Here is a 19420-nt window from a genome sequence, read left to right on the forward strand (position 1 = left end):
AAAAAAAAAAAAAAAAAGAGTTGTGGCAGGATGTTACCAAAACTTTGCTCATTAATTAAAACCTTCAGGTGAATGTAATCAGCAGCCCAAAAGAAAGTGAGAGAAAACAGCTGTTGCTGCTCCTGCTCTAAAAACAATGCTGATTTGTTTGAATATGAGACACAATTTTATTTTACTTGGTTGTGTGAAAAAGTCCACTTTCTTCTAGAATCCTTGATTCAGGCAGTGGCACACAACCAACAAATTAGGTCACTGGGCAGTAGACTCCAAGGATGGTGGCTAAGTCAATTTTATTTAATGTGTAAAATGAATTCGACATCTTTTTATATTAGAAAGTTTTTTTTTTTTTTTTTTTGTTTTTTTTTTTTTTTTTGAGACGGAGTTTCGCTCTTGTTACCCAGGCTGGAGTGCAATGGCACGATCTCGGCTCACCGCAACCTCCGCCTCCTGGGTTCAGGCAATTCTCCTGCCTCAGCCTCCTGAGCAGCTGGGATTACAGGCACGCGCCACCATGCCCAGCTAATTTTTTGTAGCTTTAGTAGAGACGGGGTTTCACCGTGTTGACCAGGATGGTCTCGATCTCTTGACCTCGTGATCCACCCGCCTCGGCCTCCCAAAGTGCTGGGATTACAGGCTTGAGCCACCGCGCCCGGCTATATTAGAAAGTTTTTAAAAATCTCATCACTGTATTAGAGGAAGGTCCACTTTCCAGAGAAGCCAGGGAAAGATCAGTTATTATTTTTACTGAAAGCAGATTATGGTCATCTTAAAATTACATATTACAGTGACTTGACATTGCCCAGAACATTCTTAATATAGAATATTATAGAATGACATTTAAATGATATACTAAAAGTAAGACAAGTTAGGTATGTTTGAATTTAAAATACAAAGGGACATGAAAGAAAATGTCAGTTGAACAAACTAGATCTGGGTTAATATAATAATCTGTCCCTTTCAAGATGTATGCCATGAAAGTGAGTGACAACAGTGAATTAAAATATGTTTCTGAGTTGAAATACAGAAGCAAATGTGTTTCACAGAGTATTTATTTCATTGTTAGCTTGTCCCTGGAGGACTTTATTCCCACCCCTTCCCCCAGTCTTAGAGCTTTGAAGCTTACAGATTCTGGATTCTGCTTCATGGTTTTTCTGGTCCCCTTGTTGTAATGTGCTGTATGCTGCACACATCCATTCTAGAACAAAATTTCCCTTCCAACTAAGGAACAAGATTTTGGTGAAGAATTCTTGCTACTTAAGACTCTTGCCAAACAATCTACAAATGGAAAGGAGTCTGGAGACTGTGACCACTATTGGCAGCTTATAAAGTATTAGGTAATAAAGAAGCAATGATGAGAAGCAAGTGATGCTGACTCCTGCATTTTGTTAGATCTGATTCTGCATATATATTAATAATGATGCACCCTATGGATGCAATTTCATGTTTACAACACTTTGGCCATTGGCAGCATTGGGCACCTGTGTTTTCCATGCCTTCCCATCTGCTGCCTACAGCCATGCAGATTCAGGTGACAGAAATATTTTATATAAAAGTTAATTAGCCTGCACTCTACGGATCAAATCTCTGTAGTTCAGCTAGGAATCTTCTGAGCAACTGCTGAAAATGGCTTGGACTCACCCTTCCTAAGATTAAATATGTAAGATTTATTTTTTCTAGAAAAAGAAATCTTTAGTATTCCCTTGACAATTTATGCACAGATTCTATCAAACTTTTCATTGTATATTGCCCTTACTCATTTTAACTTTTATCTCTGCATATATATTAACAGTGGATCAAGATTTGAAATACATTTTTCCAGCTGCAAGGGTTAAGTGAAAATGATGTAAGTCAGAAATCCTCCAGGGTGTGGACTTATTTTACTAGTACATTGACCAATGTTGATCAAGTCCCTGAACTTTTCTCAGTTTCTCAGTCTTTAAAATGGGCCCATGCTAATTACCTATTTGCTTCATAAATACTTTGTGCAAGGCTTAACACAGCTTGAGATTATAATAAAAGTAACATATAAAAGGCAGAGAACTCATTGCTAAATTCATCTCCTGATTATTACTTGTCAACGTTAAGTTCACAAATAGCTCTTTCATTGAAAATATATCTAGCTTTTTTTAATCGACAGGAAACTATATCATTTAATTCCTTTTTAAAAATTCTTAGATGATGGGAGGAAAAATGGACTGAACACAACTGAATACTAGCCTCTGAGTCCACTTTACATAGAAGGAAAATAGGGACAAAGAAACAGTCCCCAAATAAATCTCCCCATCCATCTTTACGCTTTTATATATTTCTAATGCTTTCCAACACCCAAGACTAATTGACCACTCTTCTTTACCTATCGCTGCTTCTGTACAAGGTGCAGATTTTCTTTTTACCCAAAGGAATTCAGAGCGATATGCTTTCTTTCTTACACCATTGCCTAAGGCTCAGGCACACCTTCCGAAGAAGTCAAAGAGAGCAGATGATTTCAGAGTTCCTCAGGGGAGTGTGACACCTAGCAGGGAGTCAGAGTTACCCCACCCGCATTCCCTGCTCTCAACCATCTTCGGAACCTTGACTGCTCTCCACGGTCCTGAACCTCGACTTCTACTTCCGTCTCTACTAGATTTCTCCCAGCTGGTCAAAATATGATTTTCTGTCTTATTCTCCCTGCTTCTTTCTTTCCATCCGCGACCTCACTGCGCATTTTATTCCTATCCGCGCTTAAAATGTTTTATTCTACTTCTACTGAGGTCCTACCTACCACCTACGAACATGAGCCCAATCGTTAAACAATATCAAAGTTATAAAGAAACAACTCCCTTCAGAATTTACTCGGCCGTTTTCTCTCTCTCCCTTCCCATGCAATGGCCCCAGCCCCCAGCAGCGCCCATCTCCACCCCACGCACCAGACTCCTCTCACCTGACTCTCCCGCGGAAACTCGTGGCGCACGATGCTGATCACTGGAATGTGCAGGACTGAGCTGACCAAGTCGAGCTCCATCATCTCGCCCTGGTTCTGGGGGAAGGCGAGCAGCGCCGACACCCCTTGCACCACCACGGTATGGCAAACACTTTGCAGGAAGGAGAAAGGGTCACTGCTCCAAGGCGAGCTAGGGGAGGAGAAGGGCAAAAGCGGCAGATCTCCCAGGCCTGCCTCGATGGCCATCACTACTTCCAAAGACAGGTTGTAGGGCAGTAGCCCTTCCACGCGGTTCAGGTTGTCCACGGCGAATAGGAGGGCGTCCCGTGGCCACAGGGTCTCCGCCTTGGCGCCCTCACCGGCCTTACGGGCGCCCGGCGGCCCCCGGCCATGCAAGGTACTCCCCAACCAGCGTGCGCCTGGCGAGAGCGCCAGGGGCCGCCTAGTCCCTGGATCCGGCTCATCCCGCTGGGTGCCTGCCCGGCTGCCGTCCGGAGCGCGGCTGGCTGCGCGGGGGACCGTGGTCCAGGGCTGCAAGTGCACCGCGCCCACCCTCACCGCGTGCCCGATGCGCTTGAGGATCTGGCAGGGCTGCGGGTGCGAGGAGGAGCCGGGCACCCCAGCCAGCACCAGTGCACAGGGCGGCGGCAACAGCAGACAGACCCTGCTCAGCAGCCACCACAAACTCAGTCTCCTCATTACTGAGACCTCAGGGAGAAAGCGCGCCCCCTCCTGCGCCCGGCTCGCCCCTCTGCGGCCACTGCCTGAGGTCTCCGCCTCCAGGTCCCGCGCGCAGCTTCACTCCACTCGGTGAAGCGGTCCCAGGACCTGGAGCGGTCTCTAAGCCATCCAAGTTGGAGCCTAGCTCGCCCCCGGCAGTCTCAGAACCGGTTCCCAGGTCCCTCCGCCGGGCATCCTCTGCCCGCCGGGTCACTGCGCGGAGCAGACAGGCAGGCGGGCCGGCGCCTGTCACCCGCGGCTGGGGCGCATGTTCCCTGCCCTCCCCATCTGCAGGGCGCCTCGGGCACTGCGTCCAGCCCCGCGAGGCGGAAGGGCTGAGAAGCAGCGGGAGTACCTCGGGAGCAGCGGTGACAGAGGAGCAACGCACTCTCGTTGGATTCTTTTCCTTTTCCTAGGCGAGATCCACTTATTTCCTGGGGTCGCGTTGGAGAGGGCGTTCACACCCGGGGTGCGGAAAAGAAGCCAAATCCGCCCTGCTCCTCTTTTGGCCACCCTCTTGCAGGCTCCCCCAGCGCTGACTTCATTTTCTCTCTTCTCTCGCTACTTCCTCTCTTTCTTTGGTTATTTTTCCTCCGAGTCGCCAACGCGGCTTGCTTCCTCGGAGGAGCAACGCTACTGGCCAGCAAAGGGTGGCTCTGCTCCGAGCGCCAAAGTTCTCCCCGCCTCAGCCGGCGCCTCCCTGTTGCTGCGCCCTGGCGCCTGCCTGTCGCTTGGCTGCGCTAAATGCCCACTGTTGGTGAGATTCCCGAGTGGCTCATCCAGCGCCCCTGGAAAGTCCTCTCCCCTCTGGCAGGGAGTCGTAGTTTGCAAAATTCCCTGAGACCTAAGAAGGAAAAAAGGACTCTGAGCCGGTGAGAATTCTGAATTCGGAGTTGCACCTGAGGGGTCTGAAATTCGGTAGTTCACTGAAATAGGTTCAAAGAGGCTGTGACTTAACAAGCTTCTGGACGTGTTGCTTTTAAGATTTTTTTTTTTTTTTTTTTTTAGAATCCCTATGTTTTTAGGTTCTCAGAATGAAAGTGAATTCAAAGCAATTTTTTTCAGTTCAATAAATTAAAGAGTTTCAAAATACTTTTAGAGTTTCAAGTGCAGTCAACAGCTGTTTCCAGTTTAGACCAAGAGTCCCCAGATCAGTTTCTATTAAGTTATTTCATTTGTATGGTAATACAGTGAAGTCAATGTATTTTGATCTAATCTTTTCCTCGATGATCTGAATAATCTGAAACTAGAAGGTAAAGAAAGAGTTAAGGGCAGGCCTATGGTTTGCATATACACAGTAGATTAATTTTATTTTATGCCACAGTATCATTTAGAAGAAGGGTGGGAGAGAGATATCCATGGGGTGGAGCTGGCATTGGGGATCAGCATTTCTGAGTCTAATACCACTTCAAGAGAACATGACCTTGGCAATTTATTTCACCCGACCTTGGTTCTGCTAAATTGTTATGTAAATACAGCTGGCTTTTAACTCTGGAGGGTTGTTTTGATTCATGAGCTAAAGTTTCCATCATGCTTTAAATCCTGGGATGAAGAGACTCTAGTTAAGTAAAAATCCCAAGAAGGTTGCAAAGTGAATGCTGTTTTCCTCAGCCCAGATCTTTAAAGTTATCTCAGAACAAATTTACCAGACATTCAACATTGTTTTCCCAAGACTGGATTGCTAGAGAAGAAAAGTCTCCTGTGAGAGAAAAGTGAAAATCACAGTAGGGGGCTGAACAAGGAAGGAAAGAGACCCTCCTGAAGCCTGAGAGAGCATCCCAAGAATGGAGATAAGCTGTCTTTAGTGTGCTGGAAATTCCCCCTTGTTCTAGAGGATTCCACTGATTGAGATATGAATAAGAAAAGTGTAGAAGTCTGGGGTCCTTGCATTGCAGGAAGATTGGATATCTACTAATTGTATAGTAAAGAGGTGTATTTGTCAGTACTTGAGTATGTGTTTTGAAGAGTATAATGTATAGTGTATAATGGTACTCTTAATCCTTGGCATTATACATATGTTCAGATCAGGTTTCCAAGAAAACACACGATAAGGGAGAATAGTTTGATCTCATCATTAAGAGCATCCGAAAATCACTCTATACGCATTAGGTTTTTCACAAGTTCATGACTGCCTCAAGGGAATGAATAACTGAACTGCTCATACACAGAAGAGATGATTCCCAACTTTCTGAAGATGATGCTGTGCCAGATGGTGATAGAACCCTAGTTAAATCTGGCGAAATTGAGTGAACAGTGAAGAATGGCTCTCTCTTCTTGTGTTTTCTTTTGTTTCTTTCCAAGCTTTTCTATAATTATTATAATTCACTGGTGTCCTTCCTGTTTTCCTTTTGCTGCTTGTTTTTCTCTATCCACATCACCATGGGTGAGCATATCTGACAAGAGTGTTCTCTCTCCTCTCCCCAAATCTTCTTTTTCCTTTTCCTTTTTTCCTTCTTCTCTACCTTTTTCATGTGTCAAAGGTCATCTTTTTCAAAGCTCATTTAAATTCAACAACCAATTATTAAGCTCCTAATATATCTCAGGCATTGTTGTAGGACCATCCTGGAAACAGATGAATAAACTCTAGAAAAGTTGAGTTTTCCCCTTTCCGTAACGTCACATAGTCAATAAGTGAACCAAATGCTAACATAGAGCTTATATTTGAGTGGGAAAGAGACAGTAAAACATACAAATAAGTAAATAAATGCAGGATATATTAGTTGGTGCAAAGGAGAAAAAGAAAGCAGTGTAGATGAAGTATTAGGAGGATGGGTTATTATTTTAGATGAGAAAGCCAGGTTATAATTTTAGATGAGAAAACCTCTCTGAGAAGACAGCTTTTGAATAAAGATGTAAAGGGAGGTAAGGGAGTGATCCATGTGAATACTCTAGGCAAGAATTTCCAAGCAGGGGAAGCTAAATGCCATGGCCCTGAGTGTTTCTGGAAGGTTTAAGGAATAATGAGGGGTCTGGAGTGGATGGAACAAAATATTCTGGGATGAAAGTGGTGGTAGGTCAGGTCAGAAAGGCAATGAAGAGGTGGCAGATAATGTAAGCCAATTAAGAACGTTGGCTTCTACTCTGAATGAGGTGAGAAGTCATGAGGGCAGGGGCATTGAGCAGAAGGGTGACGGACCTCATACTGTAAAAGGATTGCCACAGCTGTTTTGTTACTAATAGATGAAAGATGGATAAGAGTGAAAACCAGAAGAGGAGAAAAGGAGATGAGGCTATTGCCATAGACCACGTGAAAATTAACATTACCGTCAAATCATAAAAATCAACCTCATTAGGTTTGTGTAATCATTCCCATTCTAAAGAAGACGATATTGAATTTCAGAAAGGTTGAGTTATTTGCAACGAAATCATCATATACTGACTGGCATTGTGGCTTCAATATTTTAAGTGTCTTCCAGCTGCATGATTGGTAACAAAAATCAGTGGAATTTCAAAATCAGCTCACTCAGAGATTAAGCTTTTTAAAAAATATTATCTGATTCAAAATGAGAACTACTGATCTAAGAACCCATGTTGGAGAGTCAAACAATTCACAACAAATCCAAATGTTCACAATTTAATATGTGCTTTTGTCCACATCTGTGCTTACTGGTACCAGCAATGGGTGGGCTAAAAGCTGAGATATATTGCTGTGGCGGTAGCCCAGGAAAGGCTACAGTAAAGGATGCTGTGGGAATTAGGAGTTAGATTCTCTTCTCTGTATTATTTCTCCTATGCGTATGACATTTAACCTCTCACATCTGAAGTCGTCTTCTGTACTGTGGTTGTGGTGACAGCTCTTGGTAGTTATCTACATAGATGTGACAGTATGCAGCCTCCTCTGAACCTTTTCAAGTTCCATGGGAATGGGAGGCTTCTGGTGAGTCTGGAAAACTAACTTGTGTTTTTTCCTATACCTTGACTTATTACAAGTTGTATTCACATCTATCTTTGTTTCTATTGCCAAGGACCTTGTTTTCATGTGAATCTTTCTGGACAAAAGCAAACAAACAAAAAAATATGTGGAGCTCTTAGAGAATCTATGGCAGTAGAATTTTAGGAGGGAATGAATCTAGTAAAACTTAGGTCAGTTTAGAGGAGCAGACCCTGAGGGGTCATCTATCCAAAGCCTAATTTTTTTTTCATTCCCCCAATTAAAAATAAGCCTACATTCACTCAATACTTTGTAACATCATTCTACATTCTGCTAATTAGGCATTAATTTTGGCAACAGTTATTCTCTTTTAAAGATGCAAATAACTCTCATGGTTATAGGACTGTCAGTCACAGATTAGTAAAAATTATTTTATCCTGATTGGTATAAGATTAATATCCTGTTGGGATTTTGGGGGGAAGAGAAGAGAAAGAAGTTTATTTTGCATTATAAAAGATTTGGGGAACATAAAAGATCTTAAGGAAGTATTTCAGAAGATGTGCCAAAAATCTTCATTACTCTAGAGTTGCTATCTTGAGTAACTTCTACATGCCAGGCACATTGCATACAGGATCCAGGTGGAACTTCCCTCGGTAATTTTTAGGCAGCCTGAGAAACTGGAAACAGGAGAAAAGCGACCTTAGAAACTAAGGAAATGGAGTGACAGAGAGAAAGCAAAAATCTAGTCTATCTTGTCCAATTTAAAATACTGCTTATGCTTTGACTTTATGCTGGAAAATACAAAGGAAACTGTCTTTTCTTTTGCATCACATAATCCCCTATACCCAGGAAGCCTAATTCAGGCCAGGGCTATTACCTATCTGTAAATTAGGAACTGCCAATAGTTGTTTACCTTTTAGCTATGAAAAAGCACATTATGGTATCTTTAATCTACTTATTGTCAGGGGAGTCAGTCATCAGTTGTGACAAGTGCTTGGACTTTTCAACACCCACCAGGATTATTAGCTGAGTGTTTGGATTTCCTGATTTCTTTTCTAAACCACATTCCAAAGGCAACTCAAATAGGGATTGGAGAAGCTAATATGGCAGTCTCTCTCAATCACTCTCTTTTTGTGTGTGTGATAATCATTCCAATTTAGTGTTTATCCAAATGAGCTATGGAATAATACTTGGGCCATCATAGACTAGGACATTTTTAAGGACTTTTTTTTGTGCTTAATTTGCAGCACTAGTTTTGTAACTGCAGCCAAAAGAATTTGGAAATTTTCTAAAAGCTTGTTTGCCTTCATGGATCTTATGCCTTGCATCTGTGAAAACATTTAATCTACAGAAACATGGTTTTTATTTCTTTAGAAAGAGACTTTAAGAAAGACTTTCAGATGATGTTCAAGAATTATGCAGTCTTCACTATTCTAGAGCTTTTACCTTGAGTGACATCTGCATGCCAGGTACTTGGCATACATGATTTCTTAATTTCATCAATAGACAGATGTCCTTATTTTATAGATGATGAAACTGAGGGTTGGTGAGGCCAAGTCATTTGCTGAAAAATGTGATGCAAACCCAGATTTGATATTCTTTCTCCAAAGCTCATGCTTTTTCATCTCCACTTACAGCATGAATGAAACCATTATGGCCGGCCTGGGCTGACTGTTGAACCAGTATCTGAGTAGTGTACAGGGACAAACATAATTACAAAGTTTATTTGATTTTTTTTTCTAAAAAAAAAAGAAAAAAAGAATGAAGGAGAGGAAGAAAGAGAAAGAGGAAGAGGGAGAGAGAACAGGAGTGTTGCTTTATTGCCCGGGCTAGAATGCAGTCTAAAAATGGGTATGCCTATAATTGTGCTTAATAATAGAGACATGAAAAAAAAATGAGGGAAGAAAATAACAAACAAGCAGCCAACCAATATTTCATTGAAACCTGTAAATAGATGTGATGTGATACTGATAAGAGTGTATATTTTGTGTATTTAAAGTGGAGCGTTCTATAAATGTTAATTAAGTTTAACTTGTTCAGGATCTGTGTTCAAATCCTGGATATCGGTGTTAATTTTCTGTCTCATTGATCTGTCTAATATTGTTGTTGAAGTCTCCCACTATTATTGTGTGGGAGTCTAAGTCTCTTTATAAGTCATATATCTGGGTATTCCTGTATTGGGTGCGTATATATTTAGGATCTTTAGCTCTTCTTGTTACATTGATCCTTTTATCATTATGTAATATCCTTCTTTGCTTCTTTTGGTCTTTGTTGCTTTAAAGCAACTCCTGCTTTCTATTTATTTATTTATTTTTGCTCTCCATTTGGTTGGTAAATTTTTCTCCATCCCTTTGTTTTGAGTCTTTGTGTATCCTTGCATGTGAGATGGATCTGGATGTAGCATACCGATGGGTTTTGGCTTTTTTGCCTGTCTCTGTCTTTGGATTGGGGGATTTAGTCGATTTAAATTTAGAATTAATAATAATATATGTGAGTTTAATACTGCCATTTAATGTTAGCTGGCTGTTTTGCCTATTAGTTGATGTAAATTATTGATTATGTTGATGCTCTTTACTTTTTGATATTTTTTAGAAAGGCTGGTTGTTCCTTTCTATGTGTAGTGGTTCTTTCAGAAGCTTTTATAAAGCAGGCCTGGTGGTGATGAAATCTCTGAGTGCTTGCTTGTTCACAAAAGATTTTATTTTTCCATCGCTTGTGAAGCTTAGTTTGGCTGGATGTAAAATTCTTGGTTGAAAGTTCCTTTCTTTAAGGATGTTGAATATTGGCCCCCACTCTCTTCTAGCTTGTAGTTTGTTTGATTATTTATTACTTATTAAAGTATACAAATGAAAATCAAAGATAATATTTAAGATGATCTCAGAAAATGTTTTCCTTACCGTACATTTTCTATTAAATGTTTTCCTTAATGTGCATTGCTAATAGTACAAATAGGTATGAATCATTATCATTTTCTATTTTCTTATTTGGCCACAAAACATACAGCCAGATGTCATTTGTTCATTTCATCTGTGAAATGACTCCTATTTTGGCTACAGTTTTAAATGTCATTGGCAGTACGATCTTATAATTTATCATTTTTCTTAGGATTTCTGTGCAGCAACAATGTACTCAGGATACCAAGAAATATTTTAATATGTGAAAATCTTCATGATTTGTGATAGTGCTTCTGGAATGTTCTCATTGGAAAAAGTTCAATTCTAGGGGAGCCCTTACTCTCTCTAAGGTAGACTGAAGCCTCTGATTTACATACTCTAATTGACAGACTTCTATCTGTATCTAAGGATTGAAGAGTTTGCATGGTGTAAACTAGTTTACTCAAAAACGAGTTTGGACATACTTTATGTCATGATGTGTGAGCTTTTGCTAAACAGAGTTGCCATTTCTAGGTGCTGTAAAAAAATCTCATGAGTATGCTGTATCTTCTGGGAACTAAGCCACTCTGAAATGAGGGCTAGTCATTTAGTTATTGTTGTTGATGGAGAAATGGACTCTTTCTGAATTTGAAATCCTATCAAAAAAAACCTGTACCTTTTTCATTTGGGGTGCTATCATTGGGTTAAAAAACCCATAACCCCAACAGTACAATCATTGCAGCATATACAATGGTGAGCAGACTGAACAAGACTGAAACAACAGCGGCGGTGATCAGCTTCTGACCACATGAAACTCAACAAATAACTCAATGGGAAAACATTTGTAGCCATTAAAAAAATACTGGTCTAATGAGACAGATTTGGAAGAGGCAGGATGTAAATAATAATAATTACTGTATTCTAAAAAGGGTGGACACCTCTCTTTTGAAGAGCTTAATACATTTTTGCAAATTTCTTATCTTCTCTCAGATAGAAAGAGGGTAGACATATTAATTAATATATTTATATAGTTTCAAATCAATTACAAATAGATGGTACCTGAGACAGAGTCAATAAATGGATAGTCCAGGATTCCACAGATGCAGAACTTAAATTTCATTTCATTTATAGCAGTCAAAACTGGGAGGCAATCTTTACAACTGCTGCTACTGCTGCTGCTGCTAATACTACTACTATTGCTGTTACCACTACTGTGTAGGCTGGTGTTTCTTTGATCTGCTCAGGCAAGACCCTAGTTTGGTTCTGACATTTAATGCTGTTAAGTTGATGGTGGAGCTTTTCAGTAATAAAAACACTGACCATCCATTTGTTTATAATGGCCACATCTGCTTGAATCTTCATTCATGCTTTCTAACTAGGAGATTTGCAATTTACTCCTACCTTGGTATGATTTTTTTCCTGAAGTTCTTCATCTGATTGGTGACACAGTCATGTTTCTGTGGAGTTTCAAAAATGGTCTTTAGCAAAAGCAATCTTCTTTTTCTATTGTACCAGCAATTCAATCTTTCTCTTTAAGTCTCCCTACTAGCTCCCTGCTGCTTTCTAAGTCAAGCTGTGATTTTCCAGGTTTATCAGCCTCTCTATCATGGGGTTTAAATTTGCTATTAAAGATTTTTTAAAAAAAAAAAAACTGATGCCAAAAGTCACCTTCACTCCAAAATGGGGGACCAGAAATAAGTTTAAAGCAACATCCACACTTGGTAGTGCAGGCACAGATAGGCGTATGAGATGGGTAGGGGAAGTTGCCTACAGTGTTTTTTCTTTTACATCAAGTTTTCAAGTGGCTAACAATGTCTATAAGCTCTCTAGATATCATTTTATACTGATGATGCTAATGCTAACAAGTCTTATTTGTTTTTATAGCCAGAGAATATGGTTTTAAGAAATAAAACTAGTGAATATGACCTTTAGCCATATTTTTACAAGAGCAGAAATTATGTTGATAATGATAAGATTAGGTGGAATCCTATGAGTATATTAGGAAAGGCATTAGCAATGTATTCACTGCAAGATAATGACAAATATACCATATGTATAATAAAATATAATTTAGCAAAATGTGTACATTAAATTATTAGCCTCATGTCTTCATTCCCCTTAGTAGTAGCATAATCTTATGCTAGGCAGGTTGTATGTTCCCTGTTTTTGAGGTGAAGATTGGTCAATAAATATTGCTTTGACCAATAAGATTTTAGTGGACATGATGCGAACAGAGACTTGAAATGTACTTGCACAGCTGGGCTTTGTTTCTTGAGCTCCTGCCTTCCTGTCAAAGAACATTCTTTGGATAGCTGCTAGTCCAAGGACCCTGAGAGACATGTAAATAGACCTGGACCCAACTGCAGCTTAGAGTCAAGTCAAACTGACCTTAGTGGACAATGGACTGGTAAGCAAGAAATAAATGCTGTTTTGTGTCCCCAGTATTTTGTGGTTCTCTATTATGCAGCAAGGTGACTGATATACATGTATAAATCTATGGGGCAAAAAACTTTAATTAGATGCATTCTGTTCACTTTTAGGAGAAACAGTTCAAAGACAAATCAGAAACTTTAGGGTTGAGAAAAAATCCTCAAATCTCTCCATAATATATTCTAGATGGCCACAGGCAATCCAAGCACTTATATTTACATCTACTGCCTCACACAGTGCAGATTCATGATCTTTGTATGACCCAACACAAGGGAGATCTTGAACCATCAAGAAATGAACACACTCAGCATGTTGTATTCATTAAGAATAATTCTATACACTCATATAGTGCCTAGAATAAGTGGTAATTAGCTTAGAATAAACACATCCAGTTGCAAGATAATCTTAAAATAAAAATCCTTTATTTATATATTTCAAATAGCACAAAGAGAAATACATACACCACAGTAATTAAAAAAATTTTTTCTTCTTTCTCTCATGCACTTTCTTTATTCATTACAACTACTTTTACATTTTTTTCATTCTAAAATTTCCTTATAATCTTTAAACCTTTCCCTGTTTAAAAATTTCTCCAGCCATAGCCTGTGGCCTCCCAGTCTTTCTCTGTCTCTAGCTTTCTTCCTGATTCTGCATAACAAATCTCAGGAGAATAGATTGAACTCAGTTGACAGGAGACTGAGGACTTCAAGCCAGAATCTTCTTTAGTATCCTGGGTTAGGATGAAGGCTGAGAACACGCATAATTTAATAACTGTTGACACATCACTTTGGAGACTATATTGGCTCTGTGTTAGGAAGATGATAGATGTTTGGTATAGAATTCAGAAATAAATAAAAAGGTCCCTGCTTTGAAGCCTCACTAGTGCTGGAATATTTTATCATTCCAACAAAGCATTAAAAAGATATGAGGAATAAAGCTTGACATGGAAGAAACATTCTTAATTGCAATCAGGTTCTCTGTATGGATGTTAAACATAAAAGAATCTATGAAAAAAATTGTGGCTAGTGGAAAAATACGGTATAAGCCAGAAATTATAAAGTGGATTAAATAGGGCCAAATTACACCATTAATAAATATATACATACATAAATATATTTTTTTATTTGTCATAGTAAATATAGTGGTTTCCAAATTATATAGTCCACAAGTGTATGGCCTTTTTGGTAGCAAAAATGCCACTTTACTTATCTGTAATTAAAATTTAATTTAGCTTTCAAATGTCCATTTCTACCCATGGTAGAAAAGTTAAATTGATAAATGTAAAGACATTTGTTCTGTTTGGATTAAACGAATTCCCTTAGGGTTCTTTCACTCTCATATTCCTTCATCTTTTCCTCAGTGTAGAAGTGGCTTTATTACTTGTCCTAGTGTGGAAGGAAGGGAGTTGACTTTGCTGAAGCTTCTTTCTCTGATATGGTGACTCCTGATGTGGGCCTGCATCTTCTGTTGAAACCTTAAGGATAACATCTTCCCTGCTCCAACTCCTGACTTCTCTGGACCATTGGCTCTTTCAGCCACTTTTGCATCTCTCTTAGGGAGTGATGAGAATTTTCTGAGATTCATCTATTCAACAGTGGATAGTGTGGAATTTGAGCAGTTTGACCTTAGGCCTCTATCTAGCTGCTTTCTTGGGACACTGTTCTAATGCTTAGGGGACCTGTTGGACTTGAGGTCTCTCTACAAGGCTTTCAATCTTATAAGCTGTGCTCTCAGTTGCTGGAGAATAGTTCTTTCTGATGTGGGATTCCCTTAGCCTAATTGAGTAGTCCATCTCTTTTCCCCTTAAGGATTTCAACCCTGTATTTTCTATTAATGGTAATAAAAAATTACTACAAATTTAGCAGCTTAAATTAACACACATATATTACCTTACAGTTTTCATGGGTCAGGAGTCCAGGTACCATTTACTTGGGTACTGTTCTCAGGGTCTTACCAATCAATCTGTGGTCCAGGATGTATTCTCACTTGGAGGCTCAACTGGGGAAGAATCTACTTTTAAGTTCATTCATGTTGTTGGCAGGATGAAGTCCCTTGGTATTGTAGGAATCAGGGCCTTGGATTTTTGTTGACTATTAGTTGATGGCTGTCCTCAGATCCTAGAGACCAGCAGTATTTCCTAGAAGCCACCTGGAGTTCCTTTCTGTGAAGATTTTTTCAGTATGGCCCCTTATTTCATTAATACCTGAAGAAGAATCTCTACTAAGACACAGTCCTTATGTAACACATGATATAACCTAATCACAGGAGAGACATCCCACCACCTTTGCCGTAAAATGTTACCTCATCACAGGAGTGACTTCCTGTTAACTTGCTATATTCTTTTGGTTAGAACCAAGTCATGGGACCTGCCTTCTTTCAAGGAGTGGGAGCATTTAAGGGCATGGACACAAGACGTAGGGCTTATGGGAGCCACCCTGAAGTCTATTCACCACAAACCCCAATATGAGTTGGAGAGCTGAGCACAGTTGGTGGTCCACTGCAGAAAATCTATGATCATACCCCCTCTAATTCTCCCTTTCCTGTTAGCTGGTAATGCTTTTCTTCCCTCAGCTAACTCTTAAATCATCATGTATACTTTTTTCAATCCATCTATGAAAAAATTTACAGTCTTTCCAGGGGTTGGGTTTTAGATCTTTTAAGCTCTGTAGAATTTCAAACCAAAAACAACAAAACTTTTCTGTGTCAAGCCTGGCTCTTTAAAATATGGACTTCAAGAGTGATCACTTCTGCTGTAATTTTGCAAAAGTCTACTCAGAAGCTAAAACGTCAATAGTACTATTTTATCCTCTTTATTCTCTCAAATAATAAACCTTATCTCCATCTAGTTTTAATGGTGGAATTGTTGCATAACTAAAAAGAAATTGATTATCAAGAGGGGAAAATATATCAGGTGATATTTGAAAGTATAATTCTTGCCCATTAGGCATAACAACAGTGGGGAAAGTTATTATCATTTAATGACTGCTTCTTGGAAGCTTACAAGTCAACATTGAGAAAACTCACTTTTTACCTAATATGCTTCAGTGAGATTAAGGAGCTATGTATAATCACACAAAAACATTAAAATATATATCTCAGAGTTATTACATTGGTGATGCTTTGAAAATATAGGAATACTCCCATGCTGATAATAAAATCAAGCTCTTAACCTATGTGGAGGGCCCCGTAACTACTGATCCTTTTTGATAAAATTATCTGACTCATGATAATTAATACAAAAAAAGAAAGAAAAATTAAAATGTGTATATAGAAAGATATTTATAACAGCACAATTCAAACATTGTTAAAAACTGGAAAACAATATAAATATTTAATAATAAGGGAATAATTTTTTATGGCATATTAGTTCAATGTAATTTCACCCAGTCAGTTAAAAAGATAAATATAAAAATTTTAGTTTTTGATAAATCACCCTGGAAAAAAATCAAGTATGAATTGCATATAGTTTGATTATAATTATGTATGTAAACTCTTCATTTACACATTGAGGTCAGAAAAATATTAATATAAAAGTAATGGCTACCATTTTTAAATTAGTAGTACCACATTTGCACAATTTAAAATGAAACAGTGACAAGCAAATTAAAGTGTAGCTAATCTAGCAAATAGTTACCCAGCTACCTCTCATATTTAAAACATATTTAAGAGCTAGGAAATAAGCAAATATATATCCAATGAGCCAAAAAATACATTGAAGTTTCGATGCTCTGAAGTTCACACATTTTATTTGTAGAAGACCACATTCAACTTTCACTCAGAGCATTCTAACAAACCTGATTCCTATGCCATACAGATTAAAAGAGATAATCAAAAGAGAGGGAAGAAATCTCAGAAATTTAATGATAATAAGATCTATACATTATCTTATACTATGTAAAGTACATTAACATGCAATATTTCCTTTATACAAAAACTTTGAGTTGTTTTTATTGTGTTCATCTCGCAGAAGAATACATTTGATTAAATATCTTTGTCCCAGATCATACAACTTAAATTCAAGTATTCTAAATTTGAATTAATCCCTTTACCTTCACTGCATCTTCTAGCCTACAAATTGAATAAATAGCTTACTATATGTTCACTTTTGGATTTGAAATTGTTTCAAGAAAAAATAACTTTAATGAACATTTGTATAGAAGTTGATTTCTTCTCTTTTAGTACATCCTTCCCACCCTGCATCTTCAAAATTCATTTAGTTTACATGGTTCTCATTCCAATCATGGAATAAAAAAGCTGGCAAAACTGAGATTTTTCATATAAAAGTGCTAGTTTTCATGCCAGAACAGCTCAATAAAAGGAAACATCTGGAATTTTACTTGGTTCTGCTTTATATCATGGATTTTACAAAGAAGACAAGGCTTGCAAAAATGTACATCAAAAGCTTCCATCATAAGAAAAGACTTCTGTGATCTATGTTAACCTGGGTCAAATGGCACTCCTTTGAAACAAGCTTGAGTCATCACATTATTCTTTCTCATGCTGTCTTTTGGTTCACGGGGTACTTAATGTTTCTAAGGTTCTTTTGGCCAGGTTAATTGTTATTTTCTAGGTTATCCAGGACACACAAAAGGTCTGCTTAGGGAAATAATTTGGTGCTGGTAATTTTTTTCAATACATGCACAAGTACACACAGTAACACACACCACACATCCTTGGCATTTACTATCTTAATGCATTGTACTGCATTTCTGATATGTCTTTGTTTTAATAAGCAAAATTTTAATTCCAAGAAAGCAGATCTGATCGCACACCTAAAGAAGTAGTGAGAGCCACACTTCCTTAGATGATGAGTAAAGCTTAACTCTTTGGTACCTCTCCAAACTAGTGTCTGATACTAAATAGATGTGCAATAACTAGTGGCAAATTCAGGCTTTCTTACTTCCAGAAGATTATGTCATAACTGAATATGCTATATTTTACTCACTTTCTGGCAACTGGAAGAATAGATGTATCATTATTTGGACTGATGAATGAATAAGTAAAGGTACCACTAGGGGTTCCAGTTCTGGCCTTTCTTCCTACCCATCGTCTCAATCTGCAAGAATATGAAAGTGATTCATAACAAAAACAACAACAAAAACAATAAGAACGACAACAAAACAAAAATCCACACTTACAAGCAAACAAAAACAACAAACAGGCACCTGGTAGAAGCTGCTGGGGTCAGGGCCTACAGATGTTGACAATTTCTCATCCTTGTCTTCTCTTTTGTGATACACTGATGAGCTTAAGACCTAGTCAAATAGACAACGAAGCCACAGCTGGGCCCCAAACTTAGGTTGAAATGTTCTAATATGTGTATATTTCTTTATGTTAAGGTAACAAGTGCTAGGGAATGTTACTGGGTGCTTTTGGCAACTTTAGAAAAAGGAAGTTCACTTGTGTGATATGTAGAAGGGAAGAATGGGTCATTTATCAACGTCAGGGCCTCATCCTAGCATATGGGTAGAAGATTCAAATTTTTGAACGAATCAAACTTCTGAACTCCTGAATTGTCAATTAACATTTAGTGTGCACTTTAGCTATTATTACTGACTGAAAATAGAAACTCTATACCACAAAATGCCCTTCCCCAATAGAGACTCTGGAAACTATAGAGCTTCAGTGTATAGGCAAATTGTATTATACAACTCAAAAGCCTTTGAGATCATCACTGCATTTCAATAGTGTGATGGAGGGCAAAGATCAGTTTACTTTCCCTTTCAATGTGATTGAACCACTACAAGTCGGCACATTTGGATTGCATTATTTCATTTCCTTGAAGAATTGCACATCATAAATTATAGTTAAGATTACATATGTCCTACGACAAAATATGCTAAAGCATTTGCTGGAAATGAAGTTGAGGAATTTTCTCTATTGTCTAACTTAGCCTGCTAATACAAAATTTTCTGTGAGCAATACTTTTAGAAAAAATTTATTTAAAAAACCTTAGTTTCCTTTTAAGAAGTATGATACTCCCTCCTTTCTTTAAAAAAAAAATAAGAAAGAGCAATATATTTGGTTCTAGTTACCCATTTCATTGTCTTTACCAGGAAGCTCAGGGCCAACTTTGAAATTCAGGTAAACCAAATATATTGACACTTTGTTTTTCTTTTTTCTCTTTCATATTAATTTCTTGATTCAATCAATCAATTTATCAATTCCACGCTGTGTATTCTGTTAGAATTAAGAAAGAACTGTGCAAATAACATATTATGCATTTATCTAAATTTGTTAAATTTGATGAGGAAAATAATCAGAATACAGAGAACTAGGTGTTAAACTGCTAGGATTGAAAGGACTATGAAGGTAACCTAGTTACATCTTCAATCTGACCTTTAGCTTTTGCTTTCTTATTGACATATTTTCTAAAGATTTTGTAGTGCTTAGAGTATAATTTCATTTTTATATCTTGTGATAAATAACCATATTAAAAATAGGCTCATGAAATTAAGATATAAATGTTCAACAATGATAATGTGCATCACAGCAAATCAAATCATTTTAGCTAAACGTATTTTAATATCTTTTATTTTTCCCATAATTTATATACTTGTAAAGATCCTACGGTTCATTTAAACCACTTATTTGTGACTAATTTTT

General features: G+C 38.2%; 1 protein-coding gene across 1 annotated transcript in view; it reads right to left on the reverse strand.

The window, feature by feature from the left end:
• Positions 1-4541, reverse strand: part of GRIN3A (glutamate ionotropic receptor NMDA type subunit 3A) — a 164952-nt gene extending 160411 nt beyond the window's left edge. The window contains exon 1 of the mRNA XM_032240229.1: positions 2921-4541. Within this exon, the coding sequence (XP_032096120.1) occupies positions 2921-3619 (699 nt within the window). The 5' untranslated portion in view covers positions 3620-4541. The remainder of the gene's footprint in view (positions 1-2920) is intronic.
• Between the last annotated feature and the right edge of the window lie 14879 nt (positions 4542-19420).

Source organism: Sapajus apella, unplaced genomic scaffold (genome assembly GCF_009761245.1).
Source record: "Sapajus apella isolate SASKATOON/1434 unplaced genomic scaffold, GSC_monkey_1.0 scaffold46, whole genome shotgun sequence".
Taxonomy (NCBI): Eukaryota; Metazoa; Chordata; class Mammalia; order Primates; family Cebidae; genus Sapajus; species Sapajus apella.